The sequence below is a fragment of the Falco peregrinus genome, chromosome 6 (genome assembly GCF_023634155.1).
Source record: "Falco peregrinus isolate bFalPer1 chromosome 6, bFalPer1.pri, whole genome shotgun sequence".
Taxonomy (NCBI): Eukaryota; Metazoa; Chordata; class Aves; order Falconiformes; family Falconidae; genus Falco; species Falco peregrinus.
This window is the reverse complement of record NC_073726.1, coordinates 55,472,445-55,490,557: the sequence shown is the minus strand read 5'-3', so window position 1 is coordinate 55,490,557 and position 18,113 is coordinate 55,472,445. Positions and strand designations below refer to the sequence as shown.

At 45.6% G+C, this 18,113-nt stretch overlaps 1 protein-coding gene across 2 annotated transcripts in view; it reads right to left on the bottom strand.

Moving 5' to 3' along the window:
* FAM234B (family with sequence similarity 234 member B) overlaps positions 1–18,113 on the bottom strand; it is a 21,835-nt gene extending 3,722 nt beyond the window's left edge. For both annotated transcript variants that reach the window (XM_055807324.1, XM_055807323.1), the window contains exons 1-11: positions 18,042–18,113; positions 12,105–12,497; positions 11,074–11,172; positions 8,331–8,519; positions 6,699–6,829; positions 6,025–6,172; positions 5,657–5,798; positions 4,876–5,019; positions 1,296–1,377; positions 907–1,065; positions 161–278 (exon numbers count right to left, since the gene is read on the bottom strand). In XM_055807324.1, the coding sequence (XP_055663299.1) occupies positions 161–278; positions 907–1,065; positions 1,296–1,377; positions 4,876–5,019; positions 5,657–5,798; positions 6,025–6,172; positions 6,699–6,829; positions 8,331–8,519; positions 11,074–11,172; positions 12,105–12,497; positions 18,042–18,078 (1,642 nt within the window). In that variant the 5' untranslated portion in view covers positions 18,079–18,113. The remainder of the gene's footprint in view (positions 1–160; positions 279–906; positions 1,066–1,295; positions 1,378–4,875; positions 5,020–5,656; positions 5,799–6,024; positions 6,173–6,698; positions 6,830–8,330; positions 8,520–11,073; positions 11,173–12,104; positions 12,498–18,041) is intronic.

The following is an 18,113-nucleotide window of genomic DNA, read 5'->3' as shown; positions in this document are numbered from 1 at the left end:
GACAGAACCATCCTTCAGAAGGAAGAGGAATCTTATTTCCCATTGTGGTGGACCTCAAGTGCTACCTTTAAAGGCACAACTACACCCCACTGTTTCTCACAGCTACCTCTCCCTCCATATTTCTTTTAGCCTTTGTAGTTTTTCCTCCATTTGTACTCACCTGCTGAAGCAATGATTTTGTCTGTTGCATTGGTGAGGTCCAAAAGAACTGTAGGAAAAACAGGATGAAGAAGATAGAGGTGATGCAGCCCTGGGTGCTCAGGTCTGGGACCAGGTTGCTGTTGGAACAAAGGACAGACAAAAATGTTACAGCTGGCTAGCAAAGAGGAGTCTAGCTTTGCCAAGAAATAAACAAGTTTTCTGACACTGCACTGTCTTTACATGGATCAGAGAATCAAAAATTCTGTGGTTTTACAGAGACTAAATCCTGTAGAGTTTTTTTTTTCTAAAACAGATTTTGCTCCACAACTTCTTTTTGGTAAGGTTGAGATCTGGGCTTTGTCACGTCCATCTTTATGGGTGAAGCTACAGTCTGGAAGTTTGAGTCTCCATGCTGACTTGTGTGCCAGCATGCAGAGAAGTGCTCTGGGGCTGGGAACAAATCTGCAGTAAAAATACCTCAGTGTTGCAGAAAAAAAATGAAATACACACAGAAAGTTTTGGTTTTATGGACACAAACTTTCTGTCAATGAAGTTTTCTAGTGAAGAATTTGCACACAAAACCTCCTGTGTTTTTAGAACAAACTTAGAGAAACTTAAAGTCAGACTGTCAAAGCAAAAGGAAAAGATGTCGCTGACAGCCTTCTTATATGGCAGGTTTAAAGGTCAATTACACTAAGAATAAAAGACAGAGACTGCACCTGTCTTACAGATAAACCTCAAAGAGAAGAAAGGATGCTTGCTCACCAAACTTTGTAATACAGCCTGTGCTTCATCAGCCCAGAAGAGAAAAACAGATTTCTTGTCCAAAGTCATGACTGACAGTGCATCATCAAGTTGTTGCTTCTGCCATGGGAGTTCCTGGTGCCAAACAGGGAGGCCAGATTTGCCGTCTATCACCACCACCTCAAGGCAGGGGAGAGATCTAGCATTAATGGGTGTCCAGGTGTGGGTGTACAGAGAGCCTCTTTGCAGTGGCATGGCCTGTGGTGTTCCCTTTCATGCCTGTGGCCACACAGCAATAAATGTCAGCCACAGAAATGGGAAGAGCAAGGAGCAGGGAATGATTGTCCCTTTCTACCCAACCTCCCTCACTCCTATGCTGCCATTGCCCTCCTTGCCTTCACTTGTTTTACCTTTTTGTTTCCATTTCCAGTCTGTGCTTGCAGCATGAAGTCCAGAGTTTGGTCAGCACCAAAGTAACCTGGTACAGGCTGGCTGCAAATTTGGAAAAAGAAATATTCAGCCCGATGACAGAAAAACAGGGATTTCAGATGGAGGCAGCACAGTTGCTTTCATCCTCCATTCTTAAATGCCTCCACGCCTCTTAAAAAGGCAGGATTTGCAAGCCTAAATAAGATCTTCTATCCACTCAAAACTGTTCTGACTGTAAGGAAACATTTTTTGGTGGATCAGAAAAATGAAAAATGATCAGGCAGCCCATGGTGCTTGTTAGCCATTTATCTGAATTGTCTGTGTGTGGGGCATACCTTACTGGGCAGTGTAGACATCTCTTCATTACCCTGTAACATGAGTCTCTTTCCTTAGCATGAGAACTTGTACAGTTTTGCTATGGTCATAAAAAATTACCTAGTTCTTTCAAAATGCATAGGCAGATTTGACCTCCTGCTGAAGGTGTATTTCCCAGGCTGCCGAGAGTGAAACGGCTCTTAATATATTGACCATTAATGTCAGCCCATGATTCTTTGTTTTCTTACTGCTGGCAGTTTTACAAGTCTTTTCATACCTTCAGCAGTTTAAATGAAGTTCCCCCTCATCCCTTCTGGGTGTTACATCCCTTTTGGGTGACATAACACTATTACTTGAATATTTCTCATTATAACTGTTTTCTAACCATCTTGCTTGCCTTTGGCTTTCTGAGTTTTACCTCTGTCTTCCTTAAGTTCACCACAGCTAGACACAAGGTTCTAAATAAGCACAAACGCTTCCTCAAAATTCACAGAATCAGAGATTTTATGGCAAGGCCGGATCATCAGAATATGTCCTCCCTCCTCTTGTTTATGATAGATTGCAGTATTTCACACAATTAACCAATTATCAGTAGGCTGACTTTGACTAGACCTACTACCCATGAGGCTTGCTACAAAAATGCAAAGATGAGATGAATTCATCACTTCTTGTGACAGTCAGTTCTAATGATTAATCTCATCCAAAGAAACATGCCTGCATTTTCATTCTCTTGAATATGAATGGCTTTCACTCCAAGGCACTTGCTCTTGCTATGGCAAGATTAAAATACCTGCTAGCTCCTATTACTTACACATGCTTATGAACTTATCTTTCAGGCTCCTCCTTGATCATATAAACCCACTGACTTAAATCTTCCATGCTAAAGCATTTTTCCCAGTCTTTTTCTCCAACCTTTTCCAGCTTCTCCTTTAAAATGTGCATACCAGAACAGCTCCTGAACAGCAATGCCACACAGCAGAGGCTGGACTATTTATACTTGCTACATCAAACCATGTCATTCATTTTACATACACCTTTGGCAACTAGAACTAATGCTTTCAAAGCAGTATCACGGGATACTCCTATAGCTTCAAAGCTCTCCAGTAGCAAAAGGAAGTATTAGATAGCTCTGTCCTACTGGCACAAACTTAAAACCTCTCCTAAGGTGCCTCTTCTCATGTCTCTTACGGGTTACAGGCAGTGGCAGATCCCACAAACTGAATGCAGACAGGCGTATGTATTTTAGATGCTACCAATCAACTGAAAAATCCTGTCGGCACTTTCCCAAATGAACCAGAAGGCTAGTAATTATTCCTGTCCAACAGTAATCCCCACAGCAACCTGCTATTAATCTTCTCTCATCTGAAACATCCATTTACAACACAATTTTCAACTGCTTACTCAATTTCATGGTCTCTGAACTTCGCCCTTGTTTTATGACTACCAATTCTCCTTTATGGTTTTCCAGGGCTGTTGTCAAAAGCTCTCTGGAAATGCAGCACATCTGCAGCAGCCAAGCTGTTTTTCCTGGAGACTGTTCCCAAAGGGCTGAACTCAGTTTGCCTGGCTGGAGTGGTATGCTTGGGGCAGGTTTATCCGGGAAAAGGAGAGCTCTCAGCTGGCTCTGTAAGCTTTGTCTTGAGGAGGAACTGGGTTTTGGTCTGTTCGACTCTGTGGTGACACCCCTGAGCTGAATTTGTCCCTCAGCCTATGTTGCTTAAGCAGAACTTCTCTAAGACCTAACACCCCCTGCCCCCTACTTCCTCAAATAAATGTTTGTTCACAATATACTCAGTCTACCAGATTTAATTTTTCTTAACTCTGAGAAAACAGGCAGTCCAGGACTTTAGCACAATGGCCTTGACTAAGAATTGCTTTTGTTATTTTTCAGTGCCTATCTGGCTCCTCCTGTACATGTGCTGTACCCTGTCTCTTGGGAGGCCAAGGAACCAGAAAAAACAGGGCTGGAGTGCAGCAACCTGGAATACTAGTTTCCCAAAGAGGTTGTGGAGTCTCCATCCTTGGAGATACTAAAAACCCGACAGCACACAGCCCTGAGCAACTTGCTCTAGCTGAGCCTGCTGGAGCAGGTAGGTTGAACTAGGTAATTTCCAGAGGTGCCTTTCAACCTCAACCGTGCTGCGATTCTGTAAAAGGAACAGGTAAAGCAGTTTTCAACCCTTCCTAATCTGAACCCATAGAAATTTTCCAATTCATTACTGGGTCCATTTAGAAATTTCTTGTGTGTAACTGATTTTACAGCATCTATGAACTGGCTTTGCTTAGTCAGAACATACTTAACCTTTAAACTAGACCCTAGACATGTCTACAAGTCTTCAGACTCTGGGCACAAAACACTTTTAGTCTATTTCCTTTCCCCATAGCATGATGCACTAGCCATAAGCCATTCCTAGAGCCATTGCTTATGTCACCCCTGAGCCCTCAAGGATGTGGATATTATCTGAATATCAAACTTAGTTGAACATTGAGTTTTCTTGCTTAATGAAGATCCAATACCTTCTTCCTATAGATGCTCTTGACAGTCAGGTAACACTGAGCCGAGAGCTGCTTTCTTTCCTCTAGATAGCAGAGCAATTTGTTTCCCACGTAATTTCCCTCAATTGTGCCCAACTGCCCTTTGCAAATATTTCATACTAGGCAAGCTGAAATTGCTGGTTATTATCAACCCACGAGATCTGGCAAATTACTTAATTTCCATGTGTGAAATTAGAGGATGAGCAGTATTATTTTAAGGTTTACAGTTAGTATAGATGGTGTGCTAACTGCCATCAGACTGCTCATTTTCAGCTCTCAAGGAACATTAGGATCTGTGGGCCATACTCAGACACCTTCTCTAAATACTTTGCATCACTAATGCAACTGCTCCTCTTCACTAAGCTGGCAAGTGGCAGTCCTGGACAGCAGATGGGCTGAATCACACACCAGTAATCCTGGGAATTCCAGTGCCACAACATACCCATGACATCAGTGATGGGTACCTGAATCAAGTCCCTTATCTGTCATCACTCAAAAGCACACAGCTCAGATTTCCACCCTTCTGTCCCTTGCTCTCCCTGCCCTCCTCAATTGCTCGGCAATGCACCTGCATACCTTGAGTTCTTAGATTTCTCTGTAGACTTGTTGAATTCTTCTCAATTGCTTTCTAAGGAGCACATCTGCTTACAAGTGAAAGACAGGAAATGGTACAGGAAGAAATAGGGCAGAAAAATGTTCCTAGTATGTAACCTGCTGATGTTCTGCAGCTTCAGGGTCCAGTGGGGCTCCAGGTCCTGTCCCCGCAGTAGGATCAAGCCCTCTTTGGTTGTGATGAGCAGGCTGCTGCAGTTTGTGTCAGGTGTCTTCATTGTCTGCAGGAAGTCAACACCCCCACTGGGACAAATGAAAAGCAGAGAGGAGATTCCGAGGCTTGTATCTGCTCATCTCAGCCTTAGCTGCCTGTCCACATGGCAATTCATCCTACCTAAGATTTGAACTATTCTTAATGAAGCCCATCTTTTCCCTGGTGATGGAGCTTAGCTTCCTTTGGGGGTTCCTCAGTTAAGTGGGCTAAATTCAGGTGTGGGATCTTTTGAACATCTTGAGTTACTATAAAAAGCATGGAGTTTGTGTGTTCACATGTGTTCCCACCATTTATTCCTATCCAGGCTGACCTTGACCACAATTTGGCAGTAAACAATGAGCTGAGAAATCCAGGTCCACAATGCTGAGCTTCCAAAAGGGAGTCCATTAGCTGCAAACGTTTTTTCCCCTCTAGGTATACTCAGTGGGTGGATGAAAGGAAAAAGGAGCAGGAGAAGCAAAGGACTCCCTTTTATCACACTCTGCATGTTTTTTCCTAGGACAGCCACAGGACAGGGAGGAAACAATGGGCTCCCTAGAGTACTGTTATCAACTGGACAATAAAAAGGACAGTATTGACACAGAAGGGACCACCTCTAGGAAAACTGAGATGCCTACCTTCCCCTTCCTCTGCCAGCAGAAGCAAGATGGTAAGTCCATCTCCTACCTGTAAATGTCAATGAGCTCTGACAGGTTGACAGATCGGCGCTTTTCCCACTCTGGCTCCTCCTGCTGCAGCATTGCAGGAAAACTGTCCCGGTTTCTGGCTTGGGTAAAGATATCCCTCAGGGCAACTGCTTGAACATTACCTGCCAGGAGGAGTAAAGATGAAGAGCCCTGCCTGCAAAAACTAACTTCCTCGTTAGGTACTGATACTCCTGCACTCTTCCATACCATGGCACTAAAGACCTGTTCCCATGCCCTCTACTCCTAGCTTTTACAGCAGAAGGCATGGTAGATGCTCTGGGCCATTTTAGGTAAAATGAATGTTTTCTCAGTAAGGTGAAGTGCTGAGAGAGGCAAGGTGCATCTTACCAAAACCAAACAGGATGTAGATGGCTCCACGGCTGGTAATGTGGACTTGGGGGCCAATCACTTTCCCTTCTCCATTTGTGCTGTACTTCACAGGCCCACGCAAAGCAGTCCCAGTCTTTCCTGACACCAAGATGAAAAACACATCAGGCTGCAAAGAAAAGAGGTGTAGAGATTTTAGCAGTGCTTTCATGGAAATGCATCAAAGATGGAAGTGACTTCAAAAAACTGAACTCCTCTAAAAACATTAATGATAGAATTGTGGGGAGGGATGAGCCTAGAGGAAATCTGAGTCTGAATTAATCATACAAGTATTTCTTTTGGATAAGCTGAATGCTCCTTCCTCCAGAGATCTATCTCAACATGGCTGTCTACACTCCTGCTAAACACTCACTTCAAACCAAGCCTTCACTGAACAGGAATGGGTAATTCTCCAGTCTCAGCCCTTATAAATAATGACCCTTCTGTTCATTCCCAGCTGACAAAAAATACTGTCATTATTGCTTGATCTCACTGCTCCGACCTATTGAAAGAGAAAGGGTACCTTCCAGGGAAATCTAAGGGAGTGAAAACTAGGGGCTTTTGCAGCTCCTGTTACAGCCTTTCCACATCAGGCTCCCTGTTCTTCCTCTAGAAAGTCAAGGTCCTTTCAAACTTTGAGCAGGGACATGCTGTACCTGTGTCTCTTTGAGAGCCAGAACAACAATATCCCTAATGCCATCTCCATCTACATCTGGAAGAGTTGCAGCTGGTGCAGCCAGGATCCCACTTGAAAGGTGAATGGAGTTCAGCGTCCAGATGGTCTTGCCTGCAGGAAGAACAGGATGAAACAGACCTGCAGCACTTGGGGAACCAACAGGCATCCCCAAAGGGTTCCACAAAACTTTCTTGAAGGGAGCAAGAGATTGCTTCCCCCATTCTCTGAGAAGAGGAAAGATAAGACTACAAACTGGGGCAAACTGCAGTGGGCAGCACAGTTCTTCCCCCAGCATTTCTTCAGATTGTCTTTGAGTCATGCCTCAAGTCCTGCTGTGCCTCCTTCTTAGCATCTCTTTAGAAAGACCCGAGCCCAAAACAATTCCTGAAATAGCAGAGAATATTTGAAGTTCACTCTTGAAAGTAGAATGTAAATGGCAGTGCTGCTCTGCAGGACAGCAGTTGTCTTCCTCAGCCAGCACTAAAGCCTGTAGGTAGATGCCTGGAAAGGGAACAGATGGGCAGTTCTGACATTCAAAGTGTAAATCTGTGTCTCAGTTAAATTCCCAGCAGTAAATAGCCACTCCAGCATGTCATGCTCACTCCACCTCAGGGTGGAATCATGTTAGCAGACGTGATGTCAAATGGTTCAGCCATCCAGCATGGACCCAGCTGGAAACTCAGTAAAACTTGATTTGCAAATTGGCAAATAATCACCCCAAAAAGGCAAAATGAAATTCAATGCTTTTGCTTTTCCATGATTCTTTTGCCAATACTTCTGCTTTTTCAGTCAGAGTTTAAAAATGTTTTGCTGCTGCTGCTGCTCTGTAGGGTAGGGTTTGCCCCTGCATGACAAAGAAAATCAAAGGTCTGACCTGCAAACACTTGCACACATTAATTATTACTACTACTACTGCTGGTAAAGGAATCAGTCTATGGTCCTGACAATGCAAACTCTGTAAGTAATCTGGTCCCTAAAAGCATAAAAGCATCTGAAAGGTAAGTGCTCTTTGGATCTGTCACCTAAACCCAAGGTTTCTTGTACGTTTCCATTCTCTGTTCTAATTGCAAAAACGTCCCTATGAATATTTCTGCTAGAGAATTAATGTTGTAGAACAAACAGCAGTCAGAGAATGGAGGTGCAAATGATCAAGTGATTAAAAACGCAATAGTCTTTCACATCTAATCAATTCTTCTATGGGCCTAATTTCTCTGGAAATTTTCCTGGCTGTTGCATATATCCTTATATAATTCCTCCAAGAACAGTTTTCAGCTTTTCAGTGCTGTTAGATAGGTACTGAGTTGTACTAACAGATCAATGTTGATGAGAACAGAACTTACATATCCTTTATGCCGTGGGGATGGTACAAGGTAAGATCATCACTTTGAAATGTTCTGAGATGGTAGGGTGAAGATGCTGCCACAGAGCAGCAGTGGTTTGGATTTTCTTAGCCTGTGTGACTAGCAACTTGTTAGTGTTTTGAGTCCTTCCTGTGCGTCACTAGATAACAGCCACTATGAAGTGCCAGCACAGAATCATTCAGGCTTATTAGTCCTTTAAAGAAAACAAAAAAGTAATAGCATATTTCTAATATGCTGGTACTTGACTCTACCTGTGGAGGCACTGAGAAGGCTAAGGAATTTTGATGTTCCCGTAACAAGGCAGACGGGCTCTGCAGGCACCCCCAGTGACAGCCCTTTGCACTGCACACTCCGAGTCTCCTCTGGAAGCTGGATGGACCACAGGGTGCTGCCATTCATACCAGAAAGGGCCACCACAGTTACGGAGGGCCTAGAGACACCTGGAAGAAGCAGGAAAGAAAGAGTGAAATCCCCTGGCATCTCCGTGCTGCCTTTGATCTTTGCACTTGAGTTCCAGCTGTAGCTCCTACAGCTGAGAGACTCAAGCCAGTCACATTCATGCTGCCTGAAAGCAAAGGTCAAATCCCACCCCATGTCTGTGTCTCTCTGCCTGCAGAGCCTAGCAGTGATCTCCATACAAGTTGGGCTGTCAGCCAACAATGCAGACAATCATGGAGGTTGGACCTGAGCTCACAGCCATGAAATGTGGTCAGCTGGGCACAGAGGAACCAAGATCCCTGTGCTCACTTCCTGGTGTGAAATGTACCGCTGTCAAACCAGACCAATCCTTCTGATCCCCTCTCCCTCAAGCAACAAGGGGAAACCTTAAGTGACTCTCAAGGAAGATGTCACCTCATGTGAAAGCCCTGGGTTGTTTGCAATTCTAGAGCTGCAGAGGGTGATTGGCAATCTGAAAGCTTTTTCCTTTGTTTTCCAAATGAGTTCTGTTATTGTGAAAAAAAGACTGAATGCAACCAATTGGTGTAACTCAGGGGTCTTTTCCTCATTCACCAGTTTCAGCACAAAATAACTGCTCTATGCTGTTTCCATTGACTTTTGGCTCTGATCCAAGAGTGAGCAACTTTTAGCTCAGCCTACCTTCAGACATTATTGTGGTTATTGTAACCTCCACCTGGTATGCTCATATCGCAATTTAAGATGAACTCCCATACACTTCAAAATCGCAACAGTCGCAGATGACTCCTGTCTTACTAGCAACATGTGACTTGACTACACAAAGGGCGTATCTGGGACGCTAGGTAGAAGCAAGTCTGAGCCCACTCTCTAAATTAAACTCACTCTCTTCTCAAATGAAAAATTATCTGGCTTATGCTAAGGGGTTGCTCCAGCCCAAGTTCTCCTCATTGGGTTGGTGGACCAAGAACTAAGTCCTGAGTGCAGCTCACAGCTGTTGTGTGTACAAGCCGGAGAAACAGCTAACAATGCCATAGCTTACTCCTTCAGGTTATCTATCCCAAGCTTACCTCTACTTGACACTGTGTGAATGCTCTGAGCACTGGCTACAGGAGGGCTGATGCCCAGCTATATAGGTTTAGGATTGTGAAGTGCTTACACCTGCTTTTGTGTCTGCTTTTTGTCTTCCAGCATAGCTATAGCCAGGATGCAGCTAGGTAGGACTAGTTCCATTCCAAGCACTCTGCGATGAAAGACAAATACAATGCAACGGAAAAATACAGAATGCAAGAACAACCTCTAAAAACGGAATGCAGCCTTTATGTCAACAGTATCTCCCTGTCTCACTTTTTTTTTTTTAATTTACTCTACAGTTTTCTCTCTGCTCATAGGTTTCTTTCTATAGGACTTGCTGTTAAATACGAAGGGCCTTGCTTGGGCCATGGAGAAGCAGCATCTTCCCTATCCTGTACATTTTTATTACCTGATTCTTTGAAAAGCCAAGGCCTTTTGCTCCCACAAGAGTTCTCTTCAGGCTGTGCAACGTATGCTTGCCCCCTGAATATGTCTCTGAGACTGAACAGATTCATGTAATCTCAGGTGATGCCAGGCTGGGCAGATGCAACACAGCAGGCAGCTGGGAACCTCCTGGACTTCAGAAGCCCAGTGCAACAGGATGCCACCAGACTTGGCAGCCCCCGTATAACACTGGCCAGTATCAGGAGGCTGCTGCTATGTTACCTGAGAGGTGTCAGGGTTAACAGAGAAAACAAAAGCAGCCAGGAGGAGGAAGCAGGGTGATATCTGCTAAACAGCCAGGCACAGTAGCTTCCCCACCATCAGCCAGCCTATTATCTGTGAGTTAACAACAATTTGGAGCCTGGCAAGTATATGGAGTGACCTGGAGAAAAAGGCCACAAGGTGAGGGTGTTTCCTGCAACCATCAACTTCAACTTACAGCTGTTCTAAAAAAAATCCATAATGCTCCCTGATGGCAAGCAACTAGTTCAGAAGAACCAGAGTACTCCAACAGTCAGCTCCACCATGACTGTTCCTGTCACTAACCACCCTTGGTAATGACCAGGACACTGGACCACAGGTCACGAAAGAGTCAAGACTCTACAACTGAATCACATTTGTGACCTTTGTCAAGCTGCTTCCCCTAGTCTGTGCATCCACCTCTATGCCTGTAAAATGGGGGTAGTTAGATTGAGCTGTTTTGTGAAGGGCTGTGAGAGATAACAAAGGGGGGGGAAAAACACACCTTATTTCTAACTGCTATTTGTAGAGTGGTGCTTTCTGATTGCTTTATCTCTGCCCCCAGACCAAGTGTGCACAAATACAGGACAAAGATGAAATAGATGACATTGACCCAACAGGTATGGCAGCACCGGCTTGCAATGAAAATTACAAGCAGCATGACAAAGCACAGGCACAGTACACTAGTCATTTTAAGGAACTCTGAAAGAGCAATGCAGTGGATTTGTAGTGGCCGGAACTCTTCCTGTGTGTGAGACAAACATATAAAGGTGTGTATTGACATGTACAGAAAGAGGAATGGAATGGAGCTGCAGTGCTTACCCATGACACTAGCATTCATCAAGGCAGTGAAGACAATGAGGATGTCAGGGAGCCCATCACCATTCACATCACACAGCTCCAGTGGGGATAATACACCACCTGCAACAGTCACAAAGAATCACTGCACTGCTGCCAAAAGGCCACCCAGCCCATTTTCCACACTAGGAGAGGAGGGCTGGCCCAGAAGAGACTCATGGCCAGCCAAGCCTCATAGAGTCTGCTAGGGAACCACCAATGCCAGGCAGCTCACACCACAGCAAGATCTTTCATTGCATGGAAAGGCAGAAATGTAGCATCTGGGTCAGAGAAAGGAAAAGGAAAAAGAGATTTCTGCTTCCCACTTCACTTTCTGAGGTGACGTGGGAGCCATGTATCTTACGAAAGGCTGATTTGGAAGCCAGGGGCAGAAAGTAAGGAGGGAGAGACATATCTAGACCTGGCAAAAATTATTTCACAAACCACTGTTACTTAACTGCAGAAGTCAGTACAGGAAATACCTTAGAAATGTTACCAGTGGCCCATATAGGATGACAAAAGATTATGAACGTTGATTTATGGATTCAAGCAGGACAAGAAGACAAAAGAAATAAGGTTAGTTCAGCCAGTTAGAAGACACAAAGACTTCTATCCCTCTCCTCCCAAACACACCCACACACTTCGGTGTGGAGGTGCTAGTGAATCTCAGAATATAGAGGGAGACACTATGTTTTAAAGTGGGCTGGGCCATTTGTATCCGGAACAGAATGCACCACCTGAACTAAAAGACAGGACGGGAGAACAGTCAAAATGTTTCTTGGTGTTGACAGAAACAAGACTTTGTGGCACTGTTATCTACTAATGCCAGATTTCAGAGGCCTCAGCTTGAAGAGTGAGCAGGACACAGCTCCCTGTGTATTACCTCGGAGCATCTGCAGTGCTGAGGAAGGGCCTCTGCTCCGACCTGGCTCTCCCAGATAGGTCTCTCCCGCCGATGCCCAGCCTGGGAGCTGCCACCTCCCCCATGCCAGATGCTGTTCCTGGGGCTTTCTCACCTGCTCCCTGACCTAGGTTGCGGTTCCAGATGTTATGCAAGTCTCTAGGGGGACAGGGAATTAGAAATGCGCACACCAACACAAGAATCATCGAGATCACCACAGTGAGCAAAAAGATCGCTGTGCGCAGGTATGGCATGAGGGAGGGAGCAGCCTTCTGCTCCAAACTCCCAGCTGTCTCTGCAGCATAACCCTCAGGCGTGCTCTCTGACGTGTGCTGCTTTGTCATCCCAACCTCCACATCAGAGTCAGCATCCTGCACCTCCTCAGGGGGGCTCTTCCCATTCTTGACCCCCCCGTTCTTCTGGATGTTGAGTACCAGGTCATCTTCACTTTCATCACTGTCGGCCTGAGTGAGGGGATCATATTCCCCAAGGTCTGGGCTCTTCTTTCCTGAGGAAAGAGGTGCAGAGAAATGATAAAGCATGAGTTCCTCGCTTTTTTGCAGGGTGTCAGTGCAGAAAAGGCTGCAGTGGAGAGTGATACAGAAGGGATGACAGTGCAGCCTGCATTTTGCATGGATTCAAGTAAGAGGTGTTAGAGAAAAGACAGGGTCTGTCCAGCTGCAGGAGAAAAGATGTTGACAGTGTATTTCCCCAAGGTAAAAGTGTATATATATAATATCAATATACATATATAAATGGAATTCATGGTTGATTTAATTCTAATACTTTCCTGTTTGGTAATAAGACACACTGACATGAAGTCATGTTTAATGCTTTGAGTACCTAAACCTCAGCACTCCTGAACTCCTTTAGCATTTGCCAGCCTCTAATCCTGACACAGTCCCTCTTCACTTGTCTGTGTTCTCTGAGGGGACCCCCCTCTGCAACTTCTTTTTGCCCTCCTTCTCCTGCCTGGTCCAAGCAGCATTACTGCCTGCTAGTGTGCCACATCTGCTGTCCTGCTTCACGAAGGATAGAAGGGATAGAGCACTGTGCAGTTTCTCTGCAGTGCTATCAACACCCTGAAGATGAGGGCAAAGTGATTTTGCCCTTTTGGGCCAGTAACATGCTGGTGTCTGAAGGGATCAGGGCTGCCCCTCTAAGACACTACCTTCTCTGCGCTGCTCAGTACTGCGAGGGGGAGGGCTCCAGCTCCTGTAGCAGGAAACCACAGTGCTCCTGCTCTGTTCCTGCTCCCACCAGAGCCGACAGCTTATGCTTGGCCTTGCCAAGATAGGTAACTTAGTACTGATGCCTTCAGATGGTGGTACAAGAAAGTAGCTTGGCTTTAGGTGTCTTCCCCACAGATGCCTGGCACATGGACGATTTCTCCTTCAAGCCCTAGATAGCCGCAGGGAGTGTGACGAGGGCAGGTGCAGAGCCCAGTCATACATACTGGCGTAAGGCCAGGGCCATCTGTTTATCAGGGCAGGCAAGATCACGCAGACTCATTGCCCTGAACTACGAGTGAAGGATCACGTCTCAGGGAGCTGCCCTGTGCCACCAGGCTGGGCATGGAGCCATGGCCACTGCTCCAATGATTGCAGTGTCTCAGTCTATTTCTCTCTCTCTCCAAGAGGGACTTTGCTATGCCAGGTATCTGTCTCATTTCCCTTTGCCTAAAGCTGACCTGAGACAGGAACTAACTTGTGCCCAAAGATGCCTGAAGTGATACATGCAAGGCATAAATACTAAGCAAAAACATGCAAGCTGCATGTAACCACTCTCAGACACCAAGAAGATGAGAAGGCTTTACATAGCGGGAATTTAAGGGCTTTCACTATTATCTTCCTGCACAAGATAATATACCTTACTTTGTGTTTTCCTGTTAAAGGCAGACTCACAGTTACAGACATACTGTAGTATCTAGTTAGTGCAACACACCTATTTTGCATAACCTAGAATCTGTTTTGCAGCATGTGCATCTCATTTCTTTCTCATTTCTCAACCCACAAAAGGACCTTCACTTCCCCTTTCTGTCAGTTTTAGGATTTAAGAAAAACTGTCAATCCCACCAAAGGCCAAATGTCCCACACTAAGTGGAGTAGCTAGGAGAACCCATGCACACTGAAAAGGGAAACAAAGATATCCAATGAGAGCACATACATAAATCAGACTTTTTGAAAAAAAATACCTAAATCAAAACCTTTTTGAACTAGGGGCTTCTCCAAAAGACTCACATCAAAACAACCTAGTGCACATAAACACTCCAAAAAGCTGTTCCTTGTGGAGGTAGAGCACCCAGCTAAAAGATACTACATTCTATGGGATGGTCTGGTGTATCCCTGTGAGACACTGATCTTATATTATATTTCACATAGATCTGCCCCAAACATGCATACAAAGTGTGGGCTTTTCAGGAAGTCTTGATAACCTTGGCTCTATCCTGTGAGCAGAAGGCCACTGACCTTGGTGGCACACAGCTCTCTGCTCAGAGATCGCAGCTACAACGCAGCGTGAATTTCCCAGATGTCTATACAGTAGGTTGTCCTGACAAGTTGCTGAAAGAGTACTCAGCGAAAACAAGAAATTCCAGAGGACTCACTGGCAAGGTATTTGCAGCTTCTCACTACAGATCCAGATGTTTCAGTTCAAGCCAGGTCAGAGTGGAATAATAAGCAAATGCTTCTGGCCCAAAAGTAAATGATATTTAGCCTGGGAAGTCAATGCCAGACAGTTATGTTAACCGGACTGCTGGTTTTGGAAACTGGTGTCCTTTGAGTAAAACAACTCAATAGCATACTTACACTTCAGATATACTGTGATTTGTTTAATTATTTTAATTCCAGATAGTCAACCTAAAGGACTGAAACCTGCTGTTCTTCCTTGAGGCAACTAAAAGCATTGATAGGAATGAGTTTTACCTGCAACAGTTTTGTTCTGGATCTCTATGAGACAGAAAGGACCTCAAAACTATAGCTCGCCCACTCCTTGAACTGGCAGGTATTGAAACATAATGTTAGCAACATCAACATTGGTGTCAACCACAAACAATCTGTAACAGGAATATCTTTGCTGCTGAGAACCACTGATCACAGGATAGAAAACAGCTACTACATAGCAATGACTTACAGCTTTAGGTGATCCACATAGGAAAGGATTTACTGAATTATAGAAAAACTATAAAGGAGAGAGCTACTCAGTCTTGTTTCATGTCTAAGCCTGACCAGGAACCAGAAACTGGCACTCTTCTCCCTATCCTTCTTCAGAAGGTTAGGTGGCACTCTCACAAGGCACAGCTATTCAGTAAGGTCAGGCGTAAAATGCCCTGCTGGTATTATTTTTTAAGCCAAAAGGAGGAAGACACTGCCCTTTAACAATGGCTGTTGGGGCACCCAGCTAGCACCTGGGAAACAACTGCATATCTATCTCTGAGGATTCAAACGCTCATCTCCCACTGTTCTGAGAGAGCCCTAACAATGATCAGTAGGTGTTTTAGTAATGTGTCCTGGAGGACTGGTGAGGATGCGTTCAGCTTGACCTCCTGACGCTGTTCTGCAGAGAATACATAACTCATGATTCACCTGGCTGGAGACAGCAGAAGGAACATGACTCTTCATCTGAATTTTAGGTCACTTGCTGTGGGAAGAAGGGATACCACCTGGCTTCCACTAATCACTCCCAAATGATTTTTCAACAGAAAAGCATAAATAGACATAAATAGCACTAAAGAATGTGTGAAAACAAGGGCAGTCTCACACCATTTAGAAAATTATCATTTGTTGAGCAGTGCTCCAGAAGTCAAATTCTTTCCTTTCTTGTCAACAACAAGGGTCAGACTACGGGAAGACAGTTTGTCCATCAAAAGAAAGCTAAAGCTGCCTCTGTTGCAAGTGATCAGGTGCCAGAAAATTCAATACTCCCATGCAGTTTTCAGCTTTCCGTCATGGAAGGAGAAATGCTAAGATGCGAGTTGGCCTCTTGGTCAAACTCTCACCCTATCTCCTGAAATAATAATCACTGTGTAACCTTCATGATAAATCAGTCCCTGCGCTAAAGAAAACAGACTTCAGACCTATGTTGAGCAGTTCTATGGCCTTGTCTATGTACCAGATCTGTATAACTCACATCTTGTTATTTGTCTTTGCATAGCCTCTCTTAAGTGTATATAAGCCTTGTACCCAATTCACAGGGACCAAGTTCATATCAGCAAGGTCAGTTTCTCTGCTGCTTTGTGTTCTCTCCTAAAAGTATAGCAAATAAATTACTTCTGTTCTGACCTGCATACTCATTTCTAGTGCTGATGGCTTGAAAGATATTAATTGCAATCTTTTTTTCTGTTTCTGACTTACCGGGAAGTCTTTTCTTTGCACACACTTTGGAGTGAAAAGAACAGATCTTGGATTTTAGATGAATACAATTTTCAATGTGTTATTCCAATGACTACATACTGATTCCAGTATCCTTTGTACATCCTTCATGTTCTGTTTCTTCTTCTTTTTTTTCCCCATCTGGCAGTCGTCAGGTACCAGTTCCTGGGTACTGCAGCCATCTCAGCCCATGGGGAGATACATTGTCATATATTGACATAATTAATTCAGTGAGATGCAGCAGGAAAAAAACCAGCTGTAGCAATAGGCTTGCTGCTTCTCATTGCTGTTTAAGGCTGTATTTTTCAAAAATAAACCACACTAACAAGGTCTGATATATGCAATTTAATGCAAGGATTGATGCAAGAACTGTTTTCTAAACCACAGTTGAAAGGCCCACACTCTTTCCCAAATCAGTGCCTCCCCACAGCAGTTATCAAATAGATCATGCTGGTTTCAGAGGTCCTGGAAGAAGAGATCTGTACTTGTTATTGTACAGCTCCCCAGTGGTCACACTCCAATACACACACTTATACCCACCAGTCTGCACCCTTCCTAAATAATCTTCATGTAAAATGTATTCCTTCTCATTTAGACAATTGTATATTTATAACCAGGAAGAAACTGATTTGCAAAAAAACTTCCTTTGAATGAGATCTAACAGGCACTAACTAAACAAAAAAAAAGGACTCCTGATATGGGTTACTAAAAGCTGGTGGGAAGGGCCCTGAAGACACTACTGTGATCTTCATGGACCGATGGAGGAGGAAAGTATAACCTGCCCACTGAGTGCAGCTTCACAGACTGGGGCACTGCAGGACCACAGCAGTGCTGAGGAGAAGCCCCCTCCCAGCAGTGCACAGCTCGGCCAGATCCCTGTCCCACGGCCGATTCGAATGCAAGACACGGGCTGGAGCAGCATCGAGGCATGTTCCCATCGGGTTAATGCAGCCAGGTGCACTGGCACCATCTCCAGCCCATCCAACAGCAACTCAAGACCTGGTTTCGCAATGTTTTTTCATTCCCTTATAATCTCCTCGCTGAAGAGTTGTTGCACTGCTGCTCACAGCCTTATCGTTGAAAGATCTGGCTCCACAACACAATAGTCCCTTATGCTCAACATCCTTTCATCTTGCTGGAGATCTCTGGCTGGAAGTTGTGCAGAGATGGCAGGCAGACTTTAAACATTTACTCGGGTAATTGCTGTGGCACAGACCGAACTCCTGGCCTGGCTTTTCAGGGTAAAACCCGCCAGGAGTTATCACGAAGGCCCAACGCGTTCTGGCCGTGGCGGCGGCCGTCCTGAGCCCTGTGCCCAGTTCTGCGCGGCCTGCGGAACCCGGCGCCTCCGCCCGCGCAGTCCCGGCAGGGCCGCGGCCAGGCCCAGGCCCCCCGCCGCCACGGACGACGCCCCCCGAGCCCCGAGGCGCTGCCCCGTCCCCTGCAGCCCTCCCTCTGTCACGGAACCCGGACAGAGGCCGCCAGCCCCCGGCACCGCCCGCGCCCCCAGAGCGGCCGGGCCTGCCCCGGCGCCCCACATCGCCACATCACCATGGCAACGCTCCCCACCGACCGCGGGCAGCGGCGACCGCCCCGCCCCGCCACCGGGCGCGGCTGCCCGTGACTGGCCCGGCCCGGCCCGGCTCGGCGCTCCTCCTTTCCCGCGGGTGCCGACCCCTTACCCGGCAGCTTCAGCGCCCGGGACAGCACCGTCGCCATGCTGGAGAGGCGCAGTGCGCAGGCGCGCCGCCCCG